Source organism: Sceloporus undulatus, chromosome 1, assembly GCF_019175285.1.
Source record: "Sceloporus undulatus isolate JIND9_A2432 ecotype Alabama chromosome 1, SceUnd_v1.1, whole genome shotgun sequence".
NCBI lineage: Eukaryota > Metazoa > Chordata > Lepidosauria > Squamata > Phrynosomatidae > Sceloporus > Sceloporus undulatus.
The window spans coordinates 57,559,118-57,573,116 of record NC_056522.1 but is presented as its reverse complement, the minus strand read 5'-3'; the positions used below and the strand labels follow the sequence as shown (position 1 = coordinate 57,573,116).

At 46.5% G+C, this 13,999-nt stretch overlaps 1 protein-coding gene across 5 annotated transcripts in view; it reads left to right on the top strand.

Annotated features, from left to right (window-relative positions):
- Positions 1 to 13,999, top strand: part of RASGRP3 (RAS guanyl releasing protein 3) — a 72,334-nt gene that overhangs the window by 56,725 nt on the left and 1,610 nt on the right. For all 5 annotated transcript variants that reach the window (XM_042445366.1, XM_042445364.1, XM_042445367.1 and 2 more), the window contains 5 exons: positions 215 to 330; positions 996 to 1,143; positions 2,776 to 2,812; positions 4,665 to 4,790; positions 13,128 to 13,492. In XM_042445366.1, coding sequence (XP_042301300.1) covers positions 215 to 330; positions 996 to 1,143; positions 2,776 to 2,812; positions 4,665 to 4,790; positions 13,128 to 13,492 — 792 coding nt within the window. The remainder of the gene's footprint in view (positions 1 to 214; positions 331 to 995; positions 1,144 to 2,775; positions 2,813 to 4,664; positions 4,791 to 13,127; positions 13,493 to 13,999) is intronic.

The window sequence follows — 13,999 nt, the reverse complement described above, 5'->3', positions numbered from 1 at the left end:
CACATCCTGCTTTAAGGTATACTTGTTCCTTATAGGTTTATGATGTGGAACCTTCTGATTCTTCCACATGGTTTATATAGTGGACATAAAAATCTACAATTCAGCTGTTATTTATGTTTATATTATTTGGCTTCATTTCTAAGAGTGTTGTTTTCTGCTGTTGTCATAATGATTGGCCTCCCCTCACCTTCACTGTATTATTTCTTTTTACCAGTCTGTTTTTAGGAACTATGACCATGACCATGATGGCTATATTTCTCAAGAAGACTTTGAAAGTATAGCAGCTAATTTTCCTTTCCTGGACTCATTCTGTGTATTAGACAAAGACCAGTAAGTGGACTTGTTTCTGTAATTGTTTTACAATGCAACTCTATGCTTATTTATTCAGATGTGAATTTCATTGTGTTCAGTGGAGTATATTTTGAGGTTAATGTACATAGGATTGTGACCTCAATTTATAAATGTAGAAAAACAAGTAGAAATGACTTTCATTTGTTTTAATTGATTTTCTACCAGATTCAGAATGGTTACATTGGGAGTGGCTTTTCCTTTTCTCAGTCATTGTTTTAACACCCCTTGGAATGGATGACTAGCATTTCCATTTTATATATGTCTAAGACCGTATGAGAGAGTTTTCTTAGACCAGATGGCCAAACTGGGATATCAGATCCTCTAATTTCTAGCAGACAGATCCTATACACAATGGGACATTACATCTGCTTGTCAAATACTTTAAAATCATGCATTTTGAAAGAATACGCTCCTGAAGAAGAAACAGGAAGTTCTGTTTTTCTATAGCACCTTTTCTAAACTTAATGCCCTTTGTAGAAACAGGGCTACAACTCACAGAATCCATCACCCACAGCTGACCAAAGGATTCTGGAAGTTGTACTCAAAAACTTTGGAGGGCAACAAGTTATCGAAGACTCTTCTATGGCATGAAAATAGTTATGATTCTTCCAATCCCATCTTTTTTAAAAAAAAAAAAAAAACAGGGATGGTCTTATCAGCAAAGGAGAAATGACGGCTTATTTTCTGAGGGCCAAATCACAGCTGCAGTGTAAAATGGGACCTGGTTTCATACATAACTTCCAAGAGATGACCTATCTTAAACCAACTTTCTGTGAGCATTGTGCTGGATTCGTAAGTATGCCATTTTATGTGCAAATGAGCTAAGATGCGCGCGCACACACACACACGTCTTATGTATGAATGTTATTTATGAATACTGTATGTTACTTCTTTTTTTTAAAACTACACCTGTTTTGCAGATGTGAATAAATGTATGTGTGTGGAGGGTGGAAACTAACAATATTTGACTGGGTCCATTTTTAAAAACTTTGAAATGGATTATTGGGAAATGATGGCAAAAGAAGGAACAAAGAAGAGATGGGTTTATCGTTGCAAGTTCTGATACTTACAAGCTTCATTTTCATTTAAGCTTCATTTTCATTTATATACCGCTTCATACCGCCTAAGCAGTGTCTAAGCGGTTTACAATTGTAAGCTAATTTGCCCCCAACAGTCTGGGTACTCATTTTAGTGACCTCCTAGGAAGGATGCAAGCCTGAGTCGAGCTTGAGCCCTTTTGCTGGTCTTGAACTCGCAACCTTGTGGTTTTGAGTGAGTGGCTGCAGTACAGGCATTTAACCACTGTGCCACCACTTTACATGTACCAGGACTACCAAGATGGTTACAGTTCTGAAAACCAAATCCTATGAGGAATAGCTTAGAGAATTGGGTATGTTTAGTTTGGAGAAGAGAAAATTAAGAAGTGATATGATAGCCATTTTAATTATCTATCTGTTATATAGAAAATGAGACAAATTGCTGCTGTGAAACTAGGGCTGCATCTGCACTGCAGAAATAATGCAGTTTAACACCACTTTAACTTCCATAGCTCAGTGCTATGGAATTCTGGGATTTGTAGCTTGTTTTGGCACCAGAGCTCTCTGGCAGAGAAGGTTAAATATCTCATAAACTAAAAATCACAGAATTCCATAGCATTGAGACATGATTCAGCCTAAACACTAGGAAGAACTGTTCAACAGTGGAATATGGATCAAAGTTAAAATACAGCACTAAATAGACACATAACACAGTTACTACATATTCAGTTATAAGAGTATAACATCAGTTTAATTTGAATTTGAATAGATGATTTCAGAAGGTGGGGGACTTTCCTTCTTTGGGCGTTTTAAAGAAAGGCTAGATGGGCATCTTTAGTTGTGTATTTTTGCATGACAGGGAACTGGACAATATGGCCTTTGTGGTGCCTTCCAAATTTGATTCTATGATCCTATAGCTCAGAGGGCTAAATCCTATTCAATTCAATGAAACTTTCCCTCAGGCAAGTGTATACAGGATAGCAGTCTGATTGTCTGCTTTTTTTTCTAGAAAAAGGATCACAATGCTATCTTATTCTAATAAGCCAAAATTTAATTTTGTACCCATAAACTGGAAAAAAAAACAGGTGAACAAAGAATACCAAAAACGTTTTGCCAGAAGCAAGCCAAGAGTTCTTAAGGTGATTCATTCCAACTGATTAAAGCAAATGATTCTCCGTTTAGTCACTTCTCCTTTGCTGCCTCATGTGTAGGCCACGAAAATGGTAAAGGGAAAACCCTCACAGATGAACAGGTAGCTCTTTCTGACAGGAAGGGTGTTGAGAGCAGTTATTTCCTGTTTGCAATTTTGTAGCCATTGTTCCTGCCTTCATAATGATTTTCTTTCTTTCCTGTTTTCTTTTTTTATCCCTTTTGTCTTTAATTACAGCTCTGGGGTATAATCAAGCAAGGCTACAAATGCAAAGGTACTGTAAATCATGCATGAGTGCTGATTTGAGTTCATAGCCTCTCCGGTAACCTAATTAATCTCATAATTGCTGGCAACACAATACAATACTCTTAACCTCAGAGTAATCTGAAGAGTTATGTGCCGTGCAATTATATGCATGCTTACCTGAAGGTAACAGTGCTCAGTGGTAAGTATATACAGAAGTGCAGCTTTAATCACTTGTAGGCTAAGAAACCACTCTACTTTTTTTCTCTTTAATTCATTTTTAATGCTTCGCTTCCTTCAAAAATAATTCAAATTATCTATGAACGTACACATTTTACCATTGATCATTATTCTCTTACTACCCAACTCATATTGTAAGTATCAACAACCATGTAGCCAAAACAGGGCCTACTGACAATCTAGAGGAAAATACCAACATGCTTGGGAATCCTTGATGTTTGAAAAAGTACCAGAAACCAAACCCAACAATATGCATGTGAGACCTGGTGACAACTATGCTCACGGGCCGCTGAACTTTGAATGTCAGAAAGAACAGAAAACAAATCAGTGAATAAATTGTTGTTGTTAACTGCACTTGAGTCAACCCTGACTCACACTGTGAACACGCTGCACTAATGGAGTGCCGTGACACCACCTGCTGTGCGGCATCACTCCAGCATGGGGGTGGAGTTGGGTACACACCTTGCAATCCCCATGCCCCACTCTGCCCCGATGCCAGCGTTTATCACCAGTCTGTTCAGGGCCAAACTGAAAGAAAGAAGTTGGCAGCATGAGCTTTCATAGACTTTGGTCTACTTCCTCAGATGCATTTTGTGGAGTGGAAAGCCAGGGACAGACTTTGTACGATATTTTCTGCATACAGGTTGAACAAATAGGACAACAGAATGCATCCTTGCTGACCCCTTTGCTAACTGGGAACCATTCTGTTTCTCCATCTTCTGTTCTGACTGTAGCCTCTTGTGCTAAGTACAGATTTCTCATCAGGACTATGAGATGTTGTGGCACTCCCATATCCTTAAGAGTCATCCATAGCTTTTCATATAGCTTTGCCATAGTCTAGAAAGAACATGTTGATTCTTTTCTGGAATTCCTTTTTGTACTCCATTAACAATCATATGTTTGCAGTGTGGTGTCTAATGCCTCTTCTATTCATGAACCCTGTTTGCACCTCTGGAATTTCTCTCTCCATGTATGGACTCTATTTGGCAGAATTTTGAACATAATATCATCTGTTCTTGGTAATTTATTTTTAGTAATTTATCTTACTGCAGTTTCCACCTCACTGTTTAGAATTTGATGTTCATCTTCATGTGGTTCTTCATTCCATGTTACACTCATTTTTAAATCTCTTTTACTTAACTCTTCTATGTATTGCATCCTATATCTTTTTATTTCATTTTAATGTTGTAGTATGTTCCTTTTCTTGCCATAGAGCATCTGTTTGAACTTGGTTTGAACTTCCCTTTTAAAAAAACATTTTTTTAAAAAAAATTAAACAGTTCCAAAGGTCAACTCTGGTTTTAGGGATCAAAAGATGTACAGAACAGTGTTTTGGGTTTATTTGTTTAATTTATTGCCCAGCTGAAAAAAGACAGACCTTGTTTCACCTCAAGAGTTTTGTGTTCTTCAGGTATTCTGGCCCTGAACTATTTAGGTTGCGTAGATTGAAACCACCACTTTGATCTCAGATCAGAAGCAAATCTGAGGCCAATACGGTTGGTGCAAGACCAGTTGCCTAGAAATATGTGACATGGACATTTGCATTCTGAAAGCTTTTGCAGATTTGAAATGTTATGTTCATATGGAGGGGGAGTGGTAGTTTGCCAGAATTAATTATTCTTTGTTCTGGCAATTTATTCCAGATTGTGGTGCGAACTGTCATAAACAGTGTAGAGATCTGCTAGTTCTAGCCTGCAGGAAGTTTGCCAGAGGAACATCACTGAGCAGTAACCATGGTTCTTTGCCCAATAGTCCATCATTGCCAGCTGGTAAGAAAAAAATATATATATCATGTATGATTCATTTAACAATGCCTTTTATTGCCCAGCACATTATGAACCACACTACCTAGAATGCAAGTAACCACTGCTTTGATAAAGGGAGACTTCATGTTCCTTCAGATTTCCATATTAACCTCACCTACAATCATTCCTAAAAAGACCTGGAGTGATTATTATAGAATACTGTCTTTAATGAGATGCATATGACCCAGTTTATATGGCTAACACTAAATACACACACACACACGTCCCTTCCATATGGGGAACAAGACTCCATGTAATATTAAACATATTAAAAATGATTTTTGTTTCTTCTTCGTGGTCTCTGCGAATCATACAAATGGGTTTCACTGCGCCTGCGCAGTGCTGCTCGGGACCTACTGGAATCACTGGGCAAAGTTTACTTTGCAACATATAGAAACTTTTTGGCGGTAACTCCGCCCACCCGTTATAAGGCCCCTGCCTTCCCGCTCTTTTCCCCAGTTCCTTTTTTCCGCCGTGCTAGCTGCTTCAGGGAACTTCGCTCGCTTTAGCTTGCAATCGGAATCACTTTCACTTGACCTCGGACTGTTTTTGACCACTCTACTTTCTCCCGCCCCGGTAACTTCGGACCTTTCGGCTTGTTTTGACTTCGCTTTGACTCTCCCTTGGATTTGATGACTCGGAAGGATGCCTGCACCCTTCAAGAAATGTGATATCTGCGGGGGCAAGGTGCCCGTCCAGGACCCTCACTCCTCCTGTCTGTTTTGCCTGGGAAGGGACCATGATGCCAGAGCCTGTCATCTCTGTAAGTCTCTGTCCTCCCAAGCTAGGAAGAACCGGGAGTCCCGGCTGACTTCTGCTATCGCCCTGGGAAAGGTCCGGGAGGGACGTCCCCGCTCCTCATCACTCCCGCCGGCCGCACCATCTGCCTCGTCGTCCCGGGCCAGCGTGTGGTCTCTTTCCCGGCCGGGACACGGTCTCCGACCACCTCCGATGTGACCCGTGGTCCCTTGAGGCCCAGTGTCACCGACGAACCCTCCAAGCGCCCCCTGAAAACCTCGGGGACTGAGGGTTTCGAGCCCAGAGAGAGATCTGGGAGGAAGCCATCCCCGGAGGGCTCGCGCTCGAGAGAGCAGGTCGAGATGGAGGTCCGGATCGCTCCGCCACCGTCCTCCAAGGCGTCATCGAAGGCAGCTTGGCCCGCATCCAAGTTGCCCGAGACGGGGTCATCTTCCTCCAAGGCGGCACCATCGGAGAGGACCAAGGCTCATTCCAAGGGACCCATTGTCCTGCATGATTTGCCGGACAATCCCTTCTTCCCCTCCGAGGACCAGACGGGAGCTCCGACGTCCTCTAGGAAGAGACACCATAAGGAGGAGACCAAAGCGGCTCCACCGAAAAAGACCAAGGACCACACCGGATCAAAGCGCCCGGCTAAATCAAAGGAACGTGCTTCACGTAAGCACCGCTCCCCCTCCAAGGACGGCTCAGAGATGGCCCACCCGCGTCCGGAGACGTCGGCCTCAGTCCATGTGACCTCGGTACTGTCCACACCGCTGCCGCCAGCTCAAGACCTCCCCACCGAGCCTGCCTCCCTCCAGAGGGAACCATCTCCACTCCCCCTCCATTCTGATGTGGGGGATGCTGATCCTCGTTCTGACGTGGACGAGTCTCAAGGGCCAGTTCCTGACATGTTCTTTGATGCTGAGACTCAGAGGTACTACATGTCAGTCCCCAAAGAGACAGCCTTCAGAGAGTTCACCAGGCTTAACTTGTGCCCGACGATTTCCCAGGGAGATCTACCACGACCCTCCCACGCTGTGGCTTCTTCCTCGGTACCTCGCCGCCCGCCTTCCGAGCCACCGGTGCCGCAGATCCCGACGCGCACCCCATCCCGAGCCAAGGTGACAGACATCCCTCTGACGTCTGACTCCGATTCCGAGCAGGATCCTTTGCCTCCATCGCAGGAACCTTCGGACGGAGAGGAAGACCCATCCGACCCGCCCTCACCACAGGCGATGCATCAACCGGGCTCCTCGTCGCCAACCGATGATGTCCGCTCCTTCAGCGAGCACATCATTAAGATGTGCCGGACTCTCGACATCGAGCTTTCCCCACCGGAGGAAGAGGCCCGTGATCCTGTAGAGCGCCGGGTCCTCGGTCGTGTTCCCACGCCACCCTGCATTCCAATGCTGCCGTCCTTGCAATCCATTGTCCAGAGGGCATGGGATGCTCCGACTTCGCTCGCCGCGTCCTCCAGAAAGGTCGAGATGCTGTACCGGATCTCCCCGCCGGGCTGTCCGTGGTTGGCCGACCATCCTAAGCCAAACTCGGCAATTGTGGAGGGGGGCACAGCAGACCTTCGTGCCGAAACAGGCGACGTCCCCAGCAGATCGAGAGGCCAAGAAGATAGATGGCCTAGCAAAAAAGGCCTACTCTTCGGCTGCCCTCACTGTTAAGGCCATAAACTATAACGCCTGCATGGGGGCTTACATCCAGGCCTTGATGGAAGGGATTTCGCCCATCATCCCCGATGTTCCGGATGAGGTCCAACGCCGCCTGGTGGAGATCCGCGATGAGGCCCACTCCATCGGGAGCTGGATCATCACTGCCTCCAGGAACGTCGCTGACTGCGCGGGTAGAGGTATGGCAGCATCGCTGGCTTTGCGCCGACACGCCTGGCTGAAGGGGTCCGACCTCAATGCCAACGTTAAATCGGCAATCGAGGACATGCCTCTGGACGGTACCGGCCTTTTCCACGCCGACACTGACGAGCGTCTGAACCGCAAGTTCAGAATGAAGGCGGCAGCTAAGAAACACGGGATGTCATCGACCCCCCATCTCGCCCTTCAGAAGGAGGCAATGTCCTTGGCCACCGCAAGGTCAGTCCCAGGGCTCCTTTTCTCAGGACCGACAGCCTCAGCAGCAGGGCTCACAGAGGCGCCGTTACCCCTCACAGTCTTCCTCCTCCTCTGGCCGCCGGAATTTCCCGCCTCGGTACCGCAAGTCCCGCCGGCAGGAGACCGACCAGGGGAAGAAGAGAGCCTGAAGGGACGTGGCGCACTTCGTTTCCCCCTCGCCCTTATTCTTTTTGGACATCCTGAAGCCCTTCATTAACACCTGGGCTTCCATAACATCGGACTCATGGGTTCTTAACATCGTCCACAGGGGATATGCCCTCGAGTTCCAAGAGCTCCCTCCAACCAGAGCGTTTATGTCCACCCTCCCCTCGGACACCCTTCTCGACGAAGTGCGCACTCTACTGGATAAAGGGGCAATCTCCCCTTTACCCCCCGAACAATGCCCTAGGGCTTTTTTCTTCAGGTACTTTACGGTACCGAAGGCGGATGGGGGCATCAGGCCCATCCTGGACTTGAGACAGTTGAATCTTTTCCTTGAATACCGTCGTTTTCGAATGGTAACCCTGGCATCCATTCTACCTCTCCTCCATCAGGGCCTGTGGTTTGCAACCGTCGACCTGAAGGATGCTTACTTCCACATCGGGATCCGGGAGTCTCACCGAAGATTCCTCGCCTTCGCTGTAGGCTCCGCCTCGTACCATTACAACGTCCTTCCTTTCGGCCTTGCCACGGCACCGAGAGTCTTCACCAAGTGCATGGCACCGGTGGTGGCCTACCTCCATCAAAGAGGGTTCATGGTCTTCCCTTACCTGGACGACTGGCCGTTCGCTGCCGAATCCCAGAGAGAACTGCAGGAGGCACTCTCATTCGCCTTACACCTTTTAGACTCCCTCGGTTTGGTCATCAACCAAGAAAAGTCCCATCTCACACCTTCCAAACAGGTCAAGTTCATCGGGGCCATCCTCGACTCCGAAACATGCTCCGCATTTCTTCCTCCAGACCGTTTCCAGACACTGACGACGTCGATCGGGTTTTGCATCTCTCACAGAAGGGTGAGAGCCAGAGATGTCCAAGTCGCCTTGGGCCACATGGCATCGACAACGTTTGTCACACCGTGGTCAAGACTCCGTCTTCGGCCTCTTCAGTCCTGGTTCCTCTCGGCCTTCTCCCCGATGAGAGACCCTCCGACCAAGTGGCTCACGGTACCGAGACCTGTAGCCACCTCCCTCAAGTGGTGGTTGGAGTCCCACAACGTTTGCATCGGAATGCCATTTCATCAACCTCAGCCCCAGCTGACCCTGACAACAGATGCATCCCTGGAGGGATGGGGCGCCCACCTGCTCGACCTCATTGTCAAAGACAAATGGTCTGCCCAGGACAAGTTGCTCCACATCAACGCTCTCGAGATGCTGGCAGTGGAGAAGGCGCTGAGGTCATTCGAATCAGTGGTCGCAGGCAAGGTGGTCCTCCTCAGGACGGACAACACCACCGTGATGTACTACATCAACAAACAAGGGGGCACCAAGTCAAAGACCCTGCTCGACCTCACTCTCCGCATCTGGGATTGGTGCATCCAAAGACGTGTCCTCCTCCAGGCGATTCATCTCCCCGGGGAGGACAACGAGCTGGCGGATCACCTCAGCAGATCCCCCTCGGTGTGCCACGAGTGGAGGCTCCATCCCGAGACAGTCAGCGACCTCTTCGACCGGTGGGGAAATCCCCGGATCGACCTCTTTGCGACCAGGTGGAACAGCCACTGTCCCCAGTTCTGCTCCAGGAAGCGAATGGACGGATCCCTCGGAGACGCGTTCGCCTTCCTCTGGACGGGGGAGCTTCTCTACGCTTTCCCTCCGTTCCCTCTCATCATCAGGGTGGTGTCCAAGATGACCACAGACCACTCGCATGTGATCCTGATCACCCCGTGGTGGCCGAGACAGCCGTGGTTCGCATCCCTTCTCCACCTCTCCAGGAGATGCTTCCTCCGTCTCGACCCTCGTCCGGACCTGCTGTCGATTCAGGACGGACGGATCCTCCACCCGGACATCGAGAACCTGCCGCTGGTAGCCTGGAGGATTCAGCCCTGACTGCCCTGCCAGAGGCGGTGAGGACGGTGATCCTGGCTGTGAGGAAACCTTCCACCCAGCGGTCCTATGCCCTGAAATGGAAGAGGTTTATCTCTTTCCTAGATCAAAAGGGCTTGTCTCCTACTCAGGTGTCCACTCCAGTGGTGCTGGAGTTTTTGATGGCGCTTTTGGATGAGGGGCTGTGCCTCGCATCCATCAAGTGCTATTTGTCTGCCATTTGTGCCAAGTACCAGTTCGGGGGGGAGGGCTTCCTTTTTCAAGGACCCCTTGGTGAAGGGGTTCCTTAAGGGATGTGCCAATTTGCATCCTCCTGTGTCAGTACCAGCACCGGCTTGGAGCCTGGAGGCAGTACTGTCTGCCCTCCAATCCAAGCCCTTTGAACCAATGGCCACAGCGGACTTGAGACTATTGACTTGGAAAACCGCTTTTCTGGTGGCCATCACCTCTGCCCGCCGTGCGGGCGAACTTTGCGCCTTGCGAAGGGACCAGCCCTTCCTGAGGTTCCACAAGGACAAAGTGGTTCTCAGGACAGACATTACTTTCTTGCCTAAGGTTGTGTCTGCTTTCCACATGTGCCAGGACATTGTGTTACCGACCCTCGCTTCCAACCCGACTTCGGAGGCGGAGCGGAGCCTGCACTCTCTTGATGTCAGAAGAGCACTGGCGTTTTACTTGGACAGAACTGCTGCCTCCAGTCGGTCCGAGAGACTTTTCCAATGCTACTCGGAACCGAAAAAGGGGTTGCCCGTGTCTGCGCAGAGGTTTTCCAAATGGGTGGCTGGTACCATCCACCTCTGCTATGAACTGCTGGGCAAACCTCTCCCTGGCAGGGTTCGGTCTCATTCTACAAGGGCAATGTCAGCATCCTCGGCATTCCTGTCGGGAATCCCCTTGGAGGATGTCTGCAAGGCTGCTGTCTGGTCCCAACCTCTGACTTTTATTAAACATTATAGGTTGGACACCAGGGCCATCCGAGACGCAGCTTTCGGGAGGGCTGTGTTGGTTTCAGGGTTGCAGTGATTGCACTGCTGATGGTTTGTGTTTGGCACTTATGTACATATGCCACTGTTTACATTCTGTTGAACATTGGTTTGCACATTTCCTGTGGGACTGGTCTTGCACGACCTCTGGTTCCCTTCTCAGGTTTAGCAATGTTGTTGCTATGTTTGGTTTGTGCAAAGACAAGAGACTGACTCCTTTATGGTTCAAGGTGTTTATTATTGTAATAAATATACCTTTGCTTTACCATAGCCTTGGTTTCAGGACACTCCCCCCCGCCGCATACCTGAGCTTGTCAGTCTAAACCCATTTGTATGATTCGCAGAGACCACGAAGAAGAAGGACAGGTTGCTTACCTGTAACAGTATTTCTTCGAGTGGTCATCTGCGAATACATACAAATCCCACCCGTCCGTCCCCTCAGTGTCCTGCTCACATTGGCTCTTTCCATCGCCTGCTTGGCGGAAAAATTGCGGAACTGGGGAAAAGAGCGGGAAGGCAGGGGCCTTATAACGGGTGGGCGGAGTTACCGCCAAAAAGTTTCTATATGTTGCAAAGTAAACTTTGCCCAGTGATTCCAGTAGGTTCCGAGCAGCACTGCGCAGGCGCAGTGAAACCCATTTGTATGTATTCGCAGATGACCACTCGAAGAAATACTGTTACAGGTAAGCAACCTGTCCTTTTCTTTGGTGGTAAGAATACTGTGGTAGTAACTTATCATATCTGTTTATTCTGTGGGAAAGTCACATATAGGAGACATAAGTAGAAGTAGGTAATCATAAAGTGAGACTGGGTAGACTTTATCCAGAAAATTATCTTATAATTATTTTAGTAAACAAGCAAACAGTAATATCCAACAGCATTGTCATGATTTCTAGATTCTTAGACAGAATCAGAATCCTGGTTGCTGGTCCAAAATGCCAGTCAGTAACACCTGCAGCCAGTAATAACAATTTCAAATAGACAAAGCCTCTAAGTGATGTTGCTAATGATAGGATAGGATAGTAACATCACTTGAAACATGCCCACATTATCTGATAATCTCTTTTGGGGAAGCAGAAAAAGAGTGGTCCAGGGAATCTTGAGACACACTTTGCTCACCTTAGATCTAAAACAACAAAGCCAAAAGCTTCTCTAGGAGATGAGTACCTGTGGAACGTCTGGTAGAGCTGAAATGTAAGATATTTGACTGTGTTGCTCCATTTATTACACAGGAAAAAAATTGCTTGAAGAGCTCTTAGATCTGGTTAGCAGGACTGCCTGGATGAGGTACAATTTACTTTGAGAACCCACAAATCAAGGCCTTCTTCCTTAGTTCCAGTATGTATCACTGGCTCCTGTGCTAATCATACCACATTACAGTCGTCCTTCCCAGTTCATGGGGGACCCATTCCAGACTCCCCACACACACACATATTGGAAAAATCACAACTATTCAAAGCCCATTGGTTAAAATGGATGCATGCTCCGTGTGCGGCATTGTGCATGCACCTCGGGCACATGTGCCATTTTGTCCCGCCCCACTTGCCATCCGTGAATGATCAAGACCTCACACTCCAAGTCCACAAACGGGGAGGGAGAAGTTTACTTAGCAGAGCCCCATATATATATGCCTCTTCTAGGATGTTGATTCAGGGGCCACATTTTCCCATCTGCTTTGTTATGTAAACCCTATGGGCAACCTTGCCAGTTAATGGAGCATGATTGTTCCAATAGGATTGCTTCTCTCTCCTTCCCACCCACCCTCATTCTAGCAATGTTACAGTTAAGCTAATCTGATTTGGTGTCTAGGCTCAGAAATATAGGAGCATTCAAGTGACTGTTTAGCTATTTATATATACCAGGAATTATTTTATATGTACTGAACATCACATTTTAAAAGTTAGGTCAATCTATCTTGTTAAAATCTAAGCTGAACTGATATTCTTAAATCCCATTGCAGTAGGTAATTTAAAAAATTACTAGTGTTTCTGTGACTTCTTTCTTTCAGATAATGACTTAGGACTGAACCCTATTGTTAACCTTTACCAGTTTAGGCCCATTGGTCAATGGGATTTACGTATGCATTGACTCAGAGTTCAGTACTTGATTCAGTGGGTCTACTCCCATAGGGAATAGCCAAAGGAATCAAATTTTGTAAACCACATATACACCTTATAAGATTTTTGATGCACAATCTTAAAAAATAGCTATAGAAAGACCACTGTTTGCAAAGGTCTATTTAGTTCAGTGCTATCTGTCTTGCATACACCACCTCTGTTATTAGCAGAGTTTAGGAAAGTTACCTTTTGGACAGAGTTGACAGATCCTGACCATGTTTCTATAAGAATCTGGTGACCAAATCTGACTGTTATAAACTGATTATTAGTGAGTTAATCTGTACTTTATTCTTTTTTTCAGTCCAAGATGAAGTATTTAATTTTCCCAGTGTAGCTCCACAAAATCAGAATCTAGATAGTAGAGCAATCACACTTGTAACGGGCTCTTCTCAGAAGATTTCAGTCCATCTACAACGGGTGACAACTAGCCAGGCAACTCAGACAGAGCCGCTGTGGCATGAGCCAGGTTGGGGTGATTCGGGGTCACACACATTTCCAAAAATGAAGTCCAAACTCCATGGAAAATCAGGAAAGACTAAAGGTTTTGCAAAATGGGAGAATGAAAAACCCAGCATTCAAACCAACATGAACATCATAGTAGCAACTACAGCACAGATGTTGGATCAGAATGGAACTGAAACTCTGCTAGAAAGACAGACAATGGAGGTGAGTTACAGATGTTTATTTCTCCAGTGGCAGCTGATGCTTTCCATGTTACTCGGGCAATGAAGCTCCTTCAAAGTTTTAGTCTGAAAGACCTACCCAATGTGCAGACTCCTCTCCCCAAAACGAGAGGAAGAAAGGTAATATTTGTAAAACTGGATACTAATCCCAACTAGAGTAAATCCATTAAATCACTGAGATTTTTTACATTCAATGCGTCTGCACTCATTGGAACTAGCAATTGGATTTAGGTCTCTCTTGCTATGCAGCTTTATCTCTTGAGCAGATTATTGTGCTGAGTTAAATCAAATTAAAGTTTGGAAACCAGAATATTACAAAGCTCAAAATTCAAACTAATCAAGAGTCACAAGGTGCAGTTGAGACAAGGTACAGGTGATATGATAGCCCTGTTTAAGTATTTGAAGAGGTGTCACATTGAGGTTGAAGCAAGCTTGTTTTTGCTACTCCAGAGAACAGGACCTGGAAAAAATGGATACAAGCTACAGGAAA